The following is a 17,512-nucleotide window of genomic DNA, read 5'->3' on the forward strand; positions in this document are numbered from 1 at the left end:
CTAGGCCGTTGTGTAACACAAAAGGAGAATACCAAAAAGTGCATGCTGCCTATTGCAAATCTTTGTAGATACACCCTTCTTTGATAGTTGAACTGTAACGTAATTTTGTCATTTGTCCACATAACTCAGGGCACTAATTATGAACTCGACTAGTGATTATACGCATGTGCCTGAAAGAAAAAAGAAAACACTGCAGTATATTCAAAATGTAAAATAAAAATCTCATTTATTCATGAACGTAATGTACAAAGAATCAATGTGTACAAGTGAATCCCGAAATGTAAATGACTAACATCGTTTCTCATGAACATGACAAAACTCACGGAATATTTTACAAAGATTCTCTTTGAAATAAACTGTACAAGAACAAATAATAAAATATTATCGATTCTATATGTAGTTACTTTTATGTCACACACATTTTGGGGCAAATGAAACTATAAGACGCTAACTCTCTAGACAGATTTTAAACACGAAATGAATGAAACGGAGCGGAATTGGAACACAAACAAGTTCTTTTAAAATTAAACACATGCATTCTTTTTATCAATGCACATTTAAAACAGACAAGTTGTTTGAAGGCTGATCGGAATGTTTTGTTTGCCTACCGGAGAAACATCAACAGAAGAATGACTTTGATACGACGCCCTCTACCGCGGAAACTGTTCAGGGGTGCTGAAGAAGAGTACCTTTGTGACTGTCCAGTGGATATTTGATAATGAATCTTTCGGATTTCATTCATCATGTCTAAGTGGGTTGTATGGGAAGTGTTTCACCCCTGTCATACCATCAAACCGACTCCCGACCGACTCCAAACCGACAGATTATTTACGATTATCAACAACATTTGAGGTAATGTACTTTTCTGTTCGGTCTGTTGTTCGTCGGGTATCGGGGTAGGTGGTGTGATTGGGGTTTTAGAATGGAGAGCTCGATTAAACCCAAACTCAAGGCTGGATGCCGAAGTAAGGATTCTTCCTGTAGTTGGAGGGCCTCATTCGTTGTCTTCGTGGTATCTCGTGAAGGAGTGACCCTCCAAAACGTCCTCCAGTGAGACTATTCACAAGGTTCCTAGGGTTGTTCTGAAACATGACTGGGCCGCGGGTGGTAGCTGCCATAGGGGGAGCTGTGGCCATTGGAGGAAAGGTTGGGGCATTCGTAGCTGCAGCTGCAGTCATACCGGAGGGATGGTACTCGCAGATGAGGGCATGTCGGTCGTTTATGGCCTGTTCCGGAACCCACTGCGGGGTGATCTCCACCTGGTTGTTGAACATCTGAGCGATGATATCAGCATCAAAGATCATGGCTCCAAGACCTGGCTCAGCCATGGGGGCCGTCATCCTTTCCCAGTTGGTGTAGGTGACTGGTTCTCCGCTATACCACTGCCATTGTCCCATTGGGCCAGCGTGTAGACCAATCCAAACTGGCTCAGGCTCAACCATCATTCTGACAGCCCACTCGTACAAGAAGTTGTTTTCTGCCAGGCTGTTGACTGTGACAAGGGAGGCATTGGGGTGCATCTGGCCACAGTACATATTGGCAGCGGCCTGGAAAAGGCCGTTCTCGTTGTTGACGACAACGGGACGAGAAGCGGCAACTTGTCTCAAGAAAGCACCACTGTCGAACCTGGGATAGGCATATAAAAATGACATTACATCAATCATAATACTGTGAAACGTGGATATTAGTCGTTGAACGAAATATGATTTTAATAAAAATCAAATTAACACCTAAAACCCTCTTCGACTGACTAAGGCATAGCAGACTCGTGGCCTTTAACAGGATTCCCAATCTCGTTTCCTAAAAAGGAATCTTCAAAGTTCGACAAATTATCCTCTTTTCATGTTCTATGCCTCTAAGAATCTTCTCCTTGGCTATTAAAGAACTTTTTTGCCTACAGGGCTACTGGTACGCAAGCTTTCGAGGCTTGGATCATTACTTAAATTTGGGGGTCTTTCCACTGACATAGGTCTCTCACTTTTTGAACTACACTGCCTAACATACAGGATTGAATACTCTGACGAAATAAATAATGAATTGATAATTGATTGTATAACATCATCGCGCTTAAAATATCGATTTCAGACTGCCAACAGACCGAACGACAAACAACGTTAACTGTTCTGCTATAGAGTCGGTCTAAGCCAGGTAAAAGAAATATTCTGTATTAGAAAATAGGCATTATTCATGAGATGCTTACATCTCTTTAAGCTTACATCTTTCAAATCGTTGCTGTAAAAAATAAACTGTCTACGATGGGGATCCAAAAGATATATTGGAGAAAATATCATCACAGCGATACCCAAAGATCATGAAACTAAAAAAACTCTTCAAACGGGCTAAAAGATCAACATAATCTCAAAGAAAATTAAAGTATGATATTTCTGGTTTTCAACAGCCGCTATTAATGCTGGTCATGTTATTTTAATTGAGACAGGTATATATTAAATCACGTTTCGCTGCTCTTTCGGTATGAGATTTAGCACGTCATTCCATATCACAGGAGGAAGATCACACGAAGCAAGGACAGCGAACTGAGATCATTTCGCTGTCCCGATGTTGCAGGATGTCTCAATATGATGAGGAATATTGTGTATACTGGTGCTGCGTAGCAGCGAAACAAAACCAATTAAAACTAGAAATTTAATTCGTCATGGGGACGAATTAGGTGGTCTGTCTTCAATTCTTATGATTATGCTCATCTTCAATTTAATTACCCCATGAAATTATGTTAATGTAAAATGATGTATTCATTGTATTAAGATATGAATTGATGAATGAAGTACTGATAAACTGATGAACTGATAAATTGAACTGATGTAAAATGAACTGAATTGATGAGCTAAACGGATGAACTGAACTAAACTGATGAGCTGAACTGATGAACGAAATATTGAGCAATTATCATGATGATGCATAATTAAGTAATATTGACTGCCTTCTGGGCAATACGACGTATATCGCCCGAACCTAAGGTGAGGATGATATATGGCAAGTCGTATTGCCCTGAATTAGGCAGTAAATATTACTATTATTAACCACATCAGATATCTAGAGCAAACAAGAAACTCTTACTATCTTATACTATCTTATCAATTATAAATTACTATCTTATAAATTATGTAGCCTACACTCCACAGGATTTCCTAGCATTAGAAGTTGCAAAAACATCGTCAAACAAGCACTGTGCATCCAGTGCTTGACGAATTTTCGATACACTGCAAACAGTGTGCCAAGGGTCTGATTGTGACATCACAATAGAGTTCGTGCATGGTTCGCATTTTGTTATACGCGTAATATACATTGTCATTGTCACCAGCAGCTGGTGCGCGATGTTATTTACAACTGGCTCGATTATTTCTCACGAGTTTGACACGCAAAAAAATGTGGGGTCAACTTGCATCCTAAAGAGCTATAATGTATTTCGTATAGGCATGTTTTTGACCATATATGCTATGTATTACAAGAGCTCGCACGCACGGACATTTACCTTAAACTTACGCTCATTTCCTTATTAATGGTCATAAAGAGATAAACATGGTATCAAATTGTTCGGAAAAAAATGGGAAATACTATGATAGACAAAAAATTATGATTTAAGGTTGCGTTTGACCATTACGAACAAATACGTGCGCGCAAATTTATGCGCGCGGAAAGGTGTGCGCACGCAAAATTCTCGAAATGCTTGAAATGGCCTAAAACGTACTCTAATTTGATCAAAAAGTGATTATGAGCATTTTTTATTTTTGCGCGCACCGACGCGCGGACGGACGCGTACGCGCGCGTTAATTGACCTTAAGTTGACCGGACGGATATTGACCATAATCGTTATAAATATGAATGAGAAATGATTTACGGTTATGAAGATATGATCATGAGTTGATTCTCAGAGCACTTCACAAAATGGCGCCTGGATGACGTCACGATATATTGATGAACTTGAAAATGTTCCTGTCACGTCTTAAGATGATGACCTATGACTGTGTTAAATTTGAAAGAAATTGGACGGTTCAATTTTGAGTAATCGTGCACACAAAAGAGTGGTCACAAATTTATTTTAATTGAATTGTGTTTTTGTACAAATTCAATTAAAATACTAGAATTTAAATCGTCACGAAGACGATTAAGGTGGTCTGTCTAAGTCTTATGGTAGATTTGAGAATGGGAGAAGTTATATAGACATGTAAACAATGATGATCATGATAAACATGATGATGATCATGATAGTAAAGGTGATGATGATGATGATAATGATCATGATCATGATGATGTTGATGATGGTGACATTGATGATGATGATGATGATGATGATATTGATGATGATGATGATGATGATGATGAGCATGAGCATGATCCTGACATCTGATTGAAAAAATAAGGAAATATTTAGATAGCAAATAGTCTCAGCTACAACATACTAAAATTTGGGAGAAAACTGTTGTATAATAACTGAGATACTGGTCAAAACACATTGTCATGCAGATTCATGTTTTGAAAAAAGTGACCTCCCATAGACATAACACGCAAATATAACAAATTATGCATTGTCGCCTTTAATCGAATATTTAACTATGATGACGTCATTAAAATGAAAAATAAATGGCATAATTCTGATAGAGAATTATCTCAGCTACAACATATCAAAATGTGGGAGAAAATCGATCACCGATAAGTGAGATAATCTCAATTAAACAAAGACAAAAATGACGTCATCAACAAAATACATTTGTTTGAGTTTAGATGCAAATATGATGACTTTGTTTCACTTTGTACGAGTCAGGGTGGTATGAAATCATATCTCCAACTCATGCTTTCTCCAACCATGATATAAAAATTGGGGGTCGATGGACTATCTGAAGAGCTATTTCGATTTTTAAAATGGCATGTTTTTGATGAAATTTGCATTATATTACCCATAGCAGCACGCGCGGATTTTGAACTTTGACGCGCGCTCACGGCCTTATGAAAAGTCAAGAGTGACTGAAATTAATGTAAATTGTCAATTACGTTAAGAGGAATCCAAATCATGTAAACATTTTGAATTTAACCTTTTCCGCGCGCTGTGAGCGCGCACACCGCGCGCGGGGACACGAACGGACGGAAAATGTTGAAATGCTTAAAATGACCTGATTCGTACTCTCGTTTAATAGTTAAGTGATTTTGAGCAATTTTAAATTTTGACGCGCACATACGCGCGCGTCATGACCTTTATGTGACCTTTGATGACATGACCTGTTGACCCTTGACCTGAAGTATATGTTATATTAATATGAATGACCTTTGATGACGCGTCTTGAAGATATGATTGATAATGTGATTTCACAAAATGGCGCCTGGATGACGTCACGATAATTTGATGACCTTGAAAATGTTCCTGTCACGTCTCATAATGATGACCTATGACTGTGTCAAAATTGAGAGAAATTGGGTGGATGGATATTGAGAAATCGGATACACAAAAAAGTGGAGAAATAAATAAAAATAAATAAATAATAAATAAAGAAAGAAAATTCTGACGAAATCAATAGGTGGTCTGTTGTTAACAGACCACCTAACTAGATTTTAATTCGTCACGAGGACGAATAAGGTGGTCTGCCTTCAAGTTATATAGACATGTAAACAATGATGATCATGATGATGATCATGATGATGATGATCTTGATAGTAATGGTGATGACGATGATGATGATCATCACGATCATGATGATGTTGATGATCATCATCAACAGACCATGATGACATCAGACTGAACAAAATGAGAGAACTTTGAGCTAGTATATAGTCTCAGCTACAACATACTCAAAAATCAACAAAAATCAAGCCGAAATAACGGCGATATTGCTCGCAAAAGACAAGAATGTAGAATCCAGATTTGAGAAAAAGTCATCTCCCATAAGGATTACACGCAAAAAGTAATGGATCAAGTGATAATAGGGTAATAATAAAGTAAATATGGTTGTTTATTACATTATTTGCGATTCTACGTGTTTTAATATTCAAAGGAGATGGTACAGTGAAAGGTCAAAAAGAAAAAAAAGTGAAGAAAACAAATTGTTGGAGACGCCCGGACTCGAACCAGGGACCTCGAGGTCGGAAGTCAAGTGCGTTACCGATATACCAAAACATTTCACATAGAGATTACACGTAAACGGAAAATGGAATTCTCTAATGCCACTTTGTAAGTGAAATATGAGCATGATCCCGGCATCTGATCGAAAAATAAAGGGCACACTTGTGATAGCTTATTGTCTCAGCTACAACATACTCAAAGCTCAGCCTTAACAAAAAAAAAACGACGGAGATATTGCTCGCGAAAGACGAGAATGTAGAATCCAGTTTTGAGAAAAAGTCATGTCCCATAGAGAATCCACGCAAAATGTGAAAAATTGACATGCCTCCTTTAATCGCAAAAATACGCCATGATGCCTTTGTCAAAATGAAATATCGTGGTGACTGCATTTGTAGAGAATATTCTAAGGTAGAACATATCAAAATTTGGAAGAAAATTGATCAACATTTACAAAGATACAATCAATTTTCCAAAAATATTCTGACGGCATAATATGCAAATTGAAATTATGAGTTTGGAGGCCATTATGATGACGTCATGAGTTAATTGAGGGTCAAATGACACATGAAATCATATCTCCAACTCATGCTTTTTCCAACCATGATATAAAAGTTGGGGTCAATTGACTTTCTGAAGAGCTATTTTGATTTTTAAAATGGGATGTTTTTGATCAAATTTGCATTATATTGCCCATAGCAGCCCGCGCGGATTTTGAACTTTGACGCGCGCTCACGGCCTTATAAAAGGTCAAGAGTGACTGAAATTAATGTAAATTGTCATTTACGGTAAGAGGAATCTAAATCATGTAAAAAAAAATGAATTTGACCTTTTCCGCGCGTTGTGAGCGCGCGCAACGCGCGCGTGGACACATACGGACGGAAAATTTTGAAATGCTTAAAATGACCTAATTCGTACTCTCCTTTAATAGTAAAGTGATTTTGAGCATTTTTAAATTTTGACGCGCACGTACGCGCGCGTCATGACCTTTATGTGACCTATGATGACATGACCTTTTGACCCTTGACCTGAAATATATGTGATATGGATATGAATGACCTTTGCTTATGCATCATGAAGATATGATGGATAACGTGATTTCACAAAATGGCGCCTGGATGACGTCACGATGACGTGATGACCTTGAAAAGGTTCCTGCCACGTCTCATGACAATGACCTATGACTGTGCCAAAATTGAATGAAATTGACGAAACCGAACTTGAGTTATCCTAGGCACAAAAAAGTGTAGGAAATAAATAAAAATAAAGAATAATAATAAAGAAAGAAAATTCTGACGAAAACAATAGGTGATCTGTCGTTGACAGACCACCTAATGAGAATTGTTGGAGTTGTAATCAGTGAAGCACAAATTGGAAACTTTGTGACATCACATGCGAGCTCATATCTCATTTGCTTTGTACACAAATTGTTAATTTTTTTTAATTTCCTCAGTCATTGATTAAATGAATACGATTATATTAGCGTTAAACCAGTGATCAGTAATAACATCTATCTGAAAGATGAACAAGGGTAATGCTTTTCACCTACTAACAGTAATACTGGTGAAGGTGATAGCAGTAGTAAAGGTAACGGAGACACTGATTATATTTAATATTAGCAGTGACAATGGAAATGTTTGATTTATATGACCTTTTTTTTTATCACCATGTGTAGGTATTGAATATCTTCAAAATTTCTACCATTTCAGAGAACTTGGTTTAGTGAAGACTGGGTCTTGGCGAGTGTCTTTGATATGTTAAGGGAATTGAGGACAAATGATGATGTAATACCGGAGTTGAAAGATGAGTATGAATATGACATAGTGCTCCGTGAGAAGTTGGTGAAGTCATGGGAGTTAGCCCAGGAAGCCTTAAAAGGTGCTGCAGGAAAATACAAGAAGTGTTAGGATATGAATGCTAGAAAAAGGAAATTTAATATCGGAGATCAGGTGTTGATCTTGCTTCCCACTGATCAGAACAAGTTGTTGCTGAAATGGAAGGGTCCATTCCCTGTGCTGGCGTAAAGTAGACTATACATTGGCAGTGGTGTTCTTAAGACATATCACATTAATCTTCTCAACAAATTTCCCAGGCAGAAGGTTAACATGTCAGTGGCTGGCTGCTTTGATTTGTGTACAGAGAGTATGAAAGTGTGTCAGGATTCTGTGGAAAATGCCGAGGATCAGTTGTTTGTATTGAAGGTAAATGTGGGTGCTGGGCTTATGCAGTAACATTCAGGAGAAGAATTCCTGATTGCTTATGCGAGTAAGAAGTCATTACCACGGGAAAAAAATTACACAACAATAGAGAAAAAGTGCTGAGCAATATTATAGTACGAGCAATCAAAAAGTTCAAATATTATTTGTATTGAAGTGCACACAGACCACAAACCTTTGGTCTATATTCAAGCGAAGAGGTTTGACAATAAGATAATCATGAGATGGAGCATGATGCTCCAAGATTACAGGTTTAGGCTTGTATCGATGAAGGTTCAGTATAATGTTACAGCAGATTATATGAGCAGAATGTAAAATGCACTATACTCATGGATTTCTTTTGTCTGTCTACCATTGTAAATTATTGGATGTGTATCACGGTTTAACATATTTTGTTAATGTCATTTGTTGAATACATATTGCATTTACCAGGATTATGTAATGTTGAGATTTATTTTATATTGATCTTGCCAGCCACAAATGTATACACATCAAACTTTCTGTGATAGCACATACAAAATTATTATCCTGAGCATATGTTTTGTAGAAATGCATGAAATCCACTACTGAAGTTTGATATGAAGAAGAAAATATTACAGCAATATATACGCATTGTAGTTTATGCAAGTGCAGGAATATTAGTCACTACATTTTGAACAGAAAAGACAGAAAGAGATGATAATTAGACAGCCACCTTATGTATCTAAATATATCAGAGAGGGCTTAATGATGCTGAACACAATGGCCCGAATTCACAAAGGAGGTTTGTCAACCTCCTTTTGTTTCGACAAACCTCCTTTTGTTATTTACAAACCAGGTTTGTAAAAAAAACGCGTCAAAACGCGTCATAGGACGTACATAAACCTCGGTTTGTCGACAAACCTCCTTTGTGAATTCGGGCCATTGGATTGTGCTCTTTAATGCCGGATAATTGTTTAATTTTGAGTCAAAGACATTGTCTTCAGGTGATGATGTGAACATTTGATAATCTCTACTTTGTATTAACAGGTTATAAAAAAATTCTATGGACATTAACGTATAGCCATGTTATAGGTTTTAAACTTTGTGCAGAATATGTCAAACATATTTATACATGGATTGTTTTTATGCTAATTATCCCACAGCATGATATTGTTGTGCTATGTTGGCATTGTTTTTAGCAAAGGTTTTATTCAAAGGTGTTTGTAGACTTATAACCATGCTTAACCTTTTCCATGATATTAACGTTCTGAGGTACGGGAGCTATATAATATCATTTAAAAAAAGAAAAATCCGATTATTGGAAACACGTTTTAGTAATTGCATGTGCAAATTTTCAACTCAAATACAAGGGAAATTTAATGTATCTAAGCCTTATGACTTGATAAAAGTAAGAATGTCATATTATTTATTGTACATTATAAAACTTGGTTGATTAAACCATAGGTTGAGAACTGAGATTTCTGGATATACAACTTTGGCAAGACATTGATCTACATTTGCCACACTACACCCAGGTGAAGTAAATGGGTACCTGGTAGGAATTTATTCTTTGAAATGCTAGAGCGCCGTATGGCAGCCGTGCTAAACCCAGGGTAATAATCGGGAGCGCCAGGAGGGTCAAATCTGACTGACATGAGCGCTATACAAGAACCCACTATTATTATTATTATTATATTGACTAGGATTGGTATTTAGTGATATGAGCTATGTAGTGTCATGATCTCCTGATATCATGTAATGGTTGATAAGATGAAGAATATTATGTTTGACTTTAAAGTTTTACCTTGATAAAGCTTAACTGATAATTTATGTGCAGTAAAAATTGAAACAGTTTGTTCCAAACATTTTCATGAGATATGTAGTAATTGTATTGATTTGTGTATGTTGTACTGTTTTATAAGTATATATCTAGGAATGTGAGAAGGAAGCTCAGTACCTAGGAATTATTTTTGAAAAGAATATTTGTGTTTATGGTAAAAGTTTTCATGATGACTTTCAATAAGATGATGACTTTAAATATTAAGAAGAAGGCTGGAAAGGGGGAGGGTAAAAGAGTAGAGAAAAGGATCGGGAGACAGAGCAAGAGAAAAAGAGGGAGGCAGAGCAAGAGAGGGAGAGGCTGAAAGAGTGGGGAGAAAAAAAGCGAGATGTGAGTAGATAGATATATAGAAAGAGAAATTTATTGACATGTAAACAATTCTTTGTCCTAGGGAGCTAGAGACGTAAACATTGCGTATACGTGGGCTGAATAACTGAAAATAACTCATCGTAGATAAAATTGTCATTTTATGTATTAATGCTTTTATAATTAGCACAGTCATGACAGGGAACATGGAAATTGTGAGTATTTTGAGAGCTGTTCTAAAGAATAAAGCTGATATTCTTTGCAACGAGAATATATTTTTGACGAGCCGAAGGCGTACAATCGCCGGGTTAGAGTTATGGTTAGGTTAGGGTTGGGTGTTTATAAAAGCATAATTAATACATCAAATGACAATTTTATCTGAGATGAGAGATATTAGATCATGAAATCATGAGGAGAAAAAAAGTTGGTCGAGCTGTCCCCCGAAGCATCCCACCCTAGACAAGTCGACCTGGTCTGGTCGAGTTGTCCACGGGCTTTGAGTCGGGTTGTTTAGAATTCCAAAATACATAGACATTACACTTTAACGAAAAATAGGATTCTCAAATCACATCTTGTAGTCAGAATATCGACATGATCCCAACATCTGATTTTAAAAAAAAAATTGTGACCTTAAGTGTAGAGAATTTTCAGCGACAAAATATTCGAAGCTGGCAGAAAATCGAGAAAAAAATAATCCAGATATTGCTCAAACAAGACTGGAATGTACAATGCAGATTTCAGAAAAAGTCACCTCCCATAGGCATATGACACGCAAATTACGAAAATTCTGACATGTCGCATTTAATCGAAATTTTCACTACGATGACGTCATCAAAATGAAAATGTTGAGATAGAAATATAGAGAAGGAGATCGAGAGGAAGACGGTTATACGAGGGATGAAAGAGAAATAAGAATGCATACCGTTGGAAGGAGAGAGGATAGTATAACGAAACATGGTAGGGGTGAAATAAGAATACAAAGGGAAAAAGAAAGAGCTAGAGGAAATTAAGGAACATCCTATAAGACATAAAAGAGGGACTGGAGCCAAAGGCGGGAAAAGTAGAGAGTGAGAGAGTAGAGAAAGAGAGAGGCACTGAGACAGAGGGAGACATGCAGAGCAGAAAGAAGAGGGAGGCAGAGCAAGAGAGGGAGAGGGTGAAATAGTGGAGAGAGAGAGAGAGAGGTATAGTAGTCGAAGAAGATGATAAAATCAAATAAGAAACGAAAGCAAATTTAAAAAAAATTGACCCACCAGGAATCGAACCTGGCTCACCGGAATGGAAGCTTGTTCTTTAACCAATAGTGGAAATAGAAATAGTGGAGAGAGAGAGAGAGAGAGGTAGTAGTCGAAGAAAATGATAAAATCAAATAAACGAAAGCAAATTTTTAAAAAATTGACCCACCAGAAATCGAACCTGGCTCACCGGAATGGAAGCTTGTTCTTTAACCAATATACCAAAATATGTCCCATAGACAATACATGCAAAGCTGACAAACGGCCTAGGCATAGTCGCTATTTCAACTTTCAATTGAAAATTTCGACATGATTTCAACATCTGATCAAAAAACGGAGGGCACACTATAGCTCATAGTATCAGCTATAACATACTTCAATTTGGGGGGAAATAGAGCAAAAATAAGCGAGATACTGCTAAAAAAAAACAATGACATGTAGATGCATGACGTGAACGAAATTCACCTTCCGTACAAGGCATAACACGCAAATTAAAAAAATTCTGACATGTCGCCATTAATCGAAATTTTCACTATGATGACTTCATCAAAATGAAAATTGTAGACAATCATCTAAGCTACAAATTTGGATGAAAATTGATCAATATTTACAGAGATACAATTAATTTTCCAGAAATATGCTGACGTCGAAATATGCAAATTCGTATTTTAGGTTCCAAGGGCATGATGACCTCAAAACATTTGTAATGGCCAAATGAGACATGAAATCATATCTCGATTCATACTCTATCAAAAAATGAGAAAAAATTGGGGTCACCTTGCATCCTAAAGAGATATACAATTGATTTTGTATAGACATGTTTTTACCACTTTTAACATTATATTACCCTTTGACAAGCGCACAAATTTTAAAGTGACGCACGCGTGTGGCATTATGGAAGGTCGAGAATGACTGAAAATAGTTGAAAATTGTCAAAAATAGTGTCAGGAATACAAACCATGCGAAAAAACGGCGTTTTTACGCTTTGAACGCGCCGCGCGCACGGACGGACATTTTTGAAATGCTTAAAATGACCTGATTCGTATTCGTACTTTAATATTTAAGTGATATTGAGCATTTTGAAATTTTGATGAGCGCGTACGCGCGCGTCATGACCTTTATACGACCTTTGATGGCATGACCTATTGACCCTTGACCTGAAGTATATGTGATATGAATATGAATGACCTTTGATGACGCATCATGAAGATATGATTGATAATGTGATTTCACAAAATGGCGCCTGGATGACGTAACGATGACCTGATGACCTTAAAAAAAAATGCCTGCACTTGACCTTGATAAGCCTGATGACTGACAACAAATTGATGAAAATTGATCAACCCAAATTTGAGCAATCACGCTCACAAGAAAGTGGTGGAAAAATAAAAATGAACAATTGAGTGCGTTACCGATATACCAAAACATTTCCCTTATTAGCGATTACACGTAAACGGAAAATGGAATTCTCAAATCCCACTTTGCAAGTGAAATATGAGCATGATCCCGGCATCTGATCGAAAAATAAAGGGCATTTTGTGAAAGCTTATTGTCTCAGCTACAACATACTCAAAGCTCAGCATAAACAAAGATAAAACGACGGAGATATTGCTCGCGAAAGACGAGAATGTAGAATCCAGTTTTGAGAAAAAGTCATGTCCTATAGAGAATACACGCAAAATGTGAAAAATTGACATGCCTCCTTTAATCGCAAAATTACGCCATGATGCCTTTGTCAAAATGAAATATCGTGATGACTACATTTGTAGAGAATATTCTCAGGTAGAACATATCAAAATTCGAAAGAAAATTGATCAATATTTACAGAGATACAATCAATTTTCCAAAAATCTGCTGACGTCATAATATGCAAATTGAAATTATGAGTTTGGAGGCCATTATGATGACGTCATGAGTTAATTGAGGGTCAAATGAGACATGAAATCATATCTCCAACTCATGCTTTTTCCAACCATGATATAAAAGTTGGGGTCAATTGACTATCTGAAGAGCTATTTTGATTTTTAAAATGGAATGTTTTTGATCAAATTTGCATTATATTGCCCATAGCAGTACGCGCGGATTTTGAACTTTGACGCGCGCTCACGGCCTTATGAAAGGTCAAGAGTGACTGAAATTAATGTAAGTTGTCATTTACGGTAAGAGGAATCTAAATCATGTAAAAAAAAAGGAATTTGACCTTTTCCGCGCGTTGTGAGCGCGCGCAACGCGCGCGTGGACACTTACGGACGGAAAATTTTGAAATGCTTAAAATGACCTGATTCGTACTCTACTTTGATAGTTAAGTGATTTTGAGCATTTTTAAATTTTGACGCGCACGTACGCGCGCGTCGTGACCTTTATGTGACCTTTGATGACATGACCTTTAGACCCTTGACCTGAAATATATGTGATATGGATATGAATGACCTTTGCCTATGCATCATGAAGATATGATGGATAATGGGATTTCACAAAATGGCGCCTGGATGACGTCACGATGACTTGATGACCTTGAAAATGTTCCTGTCACGTCTCATGACAATGACCTATGACTGTGCCAAAATTGAATGAAATTGACGAAACCGAACTTGAGTTATCCTAGGCACAAAAAAGTGTAGGAAATAAATAAAAATAAAGAATAATAATAATAATAAAGAAAATTCTGACGAAAACAATAGGTGATCTGTTTTCAACAGACCACCTAATGATTGGAATCTGGTTTCGGAGGCCTGTAAAACCTACATTGGACGCCCATCTAGAGTCAAAGAAAGGACTAAAAGTAGCCTCAATTATATATTTTTTTCGAACAGCTTTTGAACAAGCATAGGCCATATTTCGTGATAAAAAACAAATTTGTTTACAGTGTAGGAATCGTGCTATATTATATAAGCTGTAAAATGTAATAAAAAATACAATCGTTTGCAATTTTTGATAGAAAAATGATAGTGTTTTAAACTTATCGAAACAATTAACTCCAGCTCGCAGGCGTTTCGAATTCTATCCAATAGTGTAATAGAATATATTTCTTAATGATCTTCTTTCATTTCCTTAAAATAAATAATCCTAAATTAAATTGAAACTTTGAATGTTTGGGACGAATGAACAAATGGAAAAATACAACATACTACAAAAGATGAAACCCATTTAACAACGAAATTATCACTAATTGAGAGCATTATGTACATGTAATACGCTTACAATTATGACAACAAGATTATTTTGTTCATGTACAGCTGTAACATGAACATGTTCTAAAGCTAAAAAACAAGTAAAGATTAAAACAAGTGGAGACATTGGCATAGGTAAAATGGAATGGAATGGACTGATATGCAAGTGATGGAATGGAATTAATTTGTGAAACTTACAGGTAGCAGCTGTTTCCTTCTTGTACCCAGAACTTGGCACATGCTTCTGTCCTGGTCGGGTCTGGATTCACTGGTCCTATGGTTGGTCCTCCACCCGGTAAAACGGGACCGCCAGCACCGGGCAACTGGGCTCGGGAGAAAGAGGCCAAAGCCAATACGCACACCAACACATAGACGAAACCCCGCATCTTCCTGGACAACGTGCGAGACTTCTGGATGTAGGAAGATTCCGTGGAGTGGTTTAACTGAAGCTTGGAGGAGAGACCTAAAGGTGGATTCTGAGCTGACCAACTCGAGTCGATGACGATGGTATTATCCTATTTGGCCAGGTGTGACAGTCCTATTTATACGATACATTTTGGATCGGACAGACTTTTGTCAATCAGTATCCCCCCATCTCGAAGCGCTATGCAGAGTTGACAACGCACACTTATTACGTTAGCTTCCGGTCACCACTGTAATGTCCGTGGTTAAAGTAGGAGGGGCGATGGATGATGACGATATTGAAGTGTGAATGAGAGAGAGGCGCTGGTGCAGGAGACAGTGAGGTTAGGTAACAATGGATGACTAATCCTCATTTATTTGTCACAGATCTTGAATCTTTATTTAGCAATTCGAATGATTGACAAAATAATAACAGCCTTTATCTTTTTCCTTTTTATATTTCGTCATTCAATTAGGGAGGAGTATTTGTCCCCTATCTCAATCTAGCTAAGCCATTGCTGTACACGATTGCTTGATATATACCTCATGATACTAAGAGTTAACCACATCGCAGCAGGACACTAACCCCGTACAGACAGTGGCGTAATGACCAACAACTTTTGAGGCGTCAAAACAAAATCCTTATCACCACCAAGTAGCCTAATGCAGGGGCGGCGGAGCGTCTTCCAAAGTAGGTAGGGGGCACCAACCAAAAAGGGCACTTTCTCGAAAAAGGGGGCACTTACAAAGGGAAACATGAAGAAAACCTACACCATTTTAAGACATTGGTATATACCCCTACATCGTCATGATTGTGATTACACAGCCAGGGATGATATCAATATTTGTTTCTTTCTTTAAGGGGTACAAGATACTGCTTACTTAATAATAATAATAATAATAATAATAGCCTAATAGTCCACTCCAAATTTTATTAAACCGAAACGGAAATTCTTAAGCAACATACTTTGCAGTTAGGTGTAACAGTGATGGTCTGAATATTAATGTTCGAACGAGCGAAGCGTGCGAGCAAAAACATTAAGATTTGTGAGGTCCCATTGCCAAAAATTATATCTTATTAAGAAAACCAAATCCCCTGATGAGTATTAAGCCCAATCTAATGAAGAAAGACTGAGAAGTTCTTTTTATATTAGTAACATAATTTCAACATCTATAAACGCGAGCGAGGGTAGCGAGCAAGCTCTAGGAAAAATGAAAAAAAAAGGAGCTCTAAGTCGCCTTGGATTAGGGAGTGCATGTTATGGAGAAAGGAAAAGTAGGCACTTTTTCAGAAAAGAAAAGGTGTTCGTGTCAAAGTAAAAAGGGCAATTATCAGATCCTTAAGAGGTGATGGAACTTCTTGCTCCTGAAAAGGGACACTCAACAGTAATGAAATGAGGCACTTGTGAGAATGGAAGTGTGGAATCTGTTGGAGGAGAAGGGCACCTATCAGAATTTGATAGGGGCATTTATCAGATGTTAAAAGGGGTTTTTTGAAAAGGGGGAGGGGCACATATAAAAAATGACAAGGGGCACTTATCAGAGGAGAAAAGTGGCATTTCAGAGGAAGTGAAGGGGGTTGTTATTAAGTAGGAAAAAGTATACTTATTAAAAAGTAAAAGGGGCACGAGTCAAAGTAAAAACAAAAAAGGGCAAAAATATCAGAGGTGAAAAAAGGAATTTCTCGCACCTAAAAAAACGCATACTCACCAGAGATGAAAAGAGAGGAAAAGGACAGTTATTATAAAAGAAAAGGGGCAATTGTTCTATGTAGAAATGGGTTGTTTGTGGGTACCTGGAAAAGTGGGTGGCACAGTGCCACCCACCCCACCGGTAGTGCCGCCTCTGGCATAATGGGCAAAAATTAGAGAAAAAACGGAAAATCATGTCATTTCAGCAACATTTGTAAATCACTGGTATCGAATTAGAAATAAACCACGTATTATTTTTTTTATTTTTGCCTTATTACCAAATACCCTGTGCAAACATCGTTTGATTACTGGCGCACTGGCTATCACCTATCAGAAACCGTCTAGTGTTAGAATAGCGCTGGTGATGACATAACCAATCTTTGTGTGCAATGTGTAGTTTAAGAATAACACACTCTTTACCACATTCTTCCATCGAAACTCTCACAAACTATTTGCGCTACACTACTCAAGAAATATCCACTTCCTAGATTATAATAAGCATTATATACCTCACTTAAGTAATCCAGCCATCTGATTGGTCGAAATTGCATTCATAAACTTCAACTGTTCCTGTAAAATTCCCGGTAACCATGCATAAAACATTTAATATTTTTAATAACCATG

General features: G+C 37.3%; 1 protein-coding gene across 1 annotated transcript; it reads right to left on the reverse strand.

Moving 5' to 3' along the window:
* Positions 1–200: 200 nt before the first annotated feature.
* LOC115925165 (30 kDa spicule matrix protein alpha) lies at positions 201–15,353 on the reverse strand. Its single transcript, XM_030988523.1, has 2 exons — positions 14,994–15,353; positions 201–1,626 (listed from the first exon to the last, which is right to left on the reverse strand). The coding sequence occupies exons 1-2, from the start codon at positions 15,179–15,181 to the stop codon at positions 948–950; spliced, it is 867 nt and encodes a 288-aa protein (XP_030844383.1). The 5' UTR covers positions 15,182–15,353; the 3' UTR covers positions 201–947.
* Positions 15,354–17,512: the final 2,159 nt, after the last annotated feature.

The sequence above is a fragment of the Strongylocentrotus purpuratus genome, unplaced genomic scaffold (assembly GCF_000002235.5).
Source record: "Strongylocentrotus purpuratus isolate Spur 01 unplaced genomic scaffold, Spur_5.0 spur5_scaffold_17, whole genome shotgun sequence".
Taxonomy (NCBI): Eukaryota; Metazoa; Echinodermata; class Echinoidea; order Camarodonta; family Strongylocentrotidae; genus Strongylocentrotus; species Strongylocentrotus purpuratus.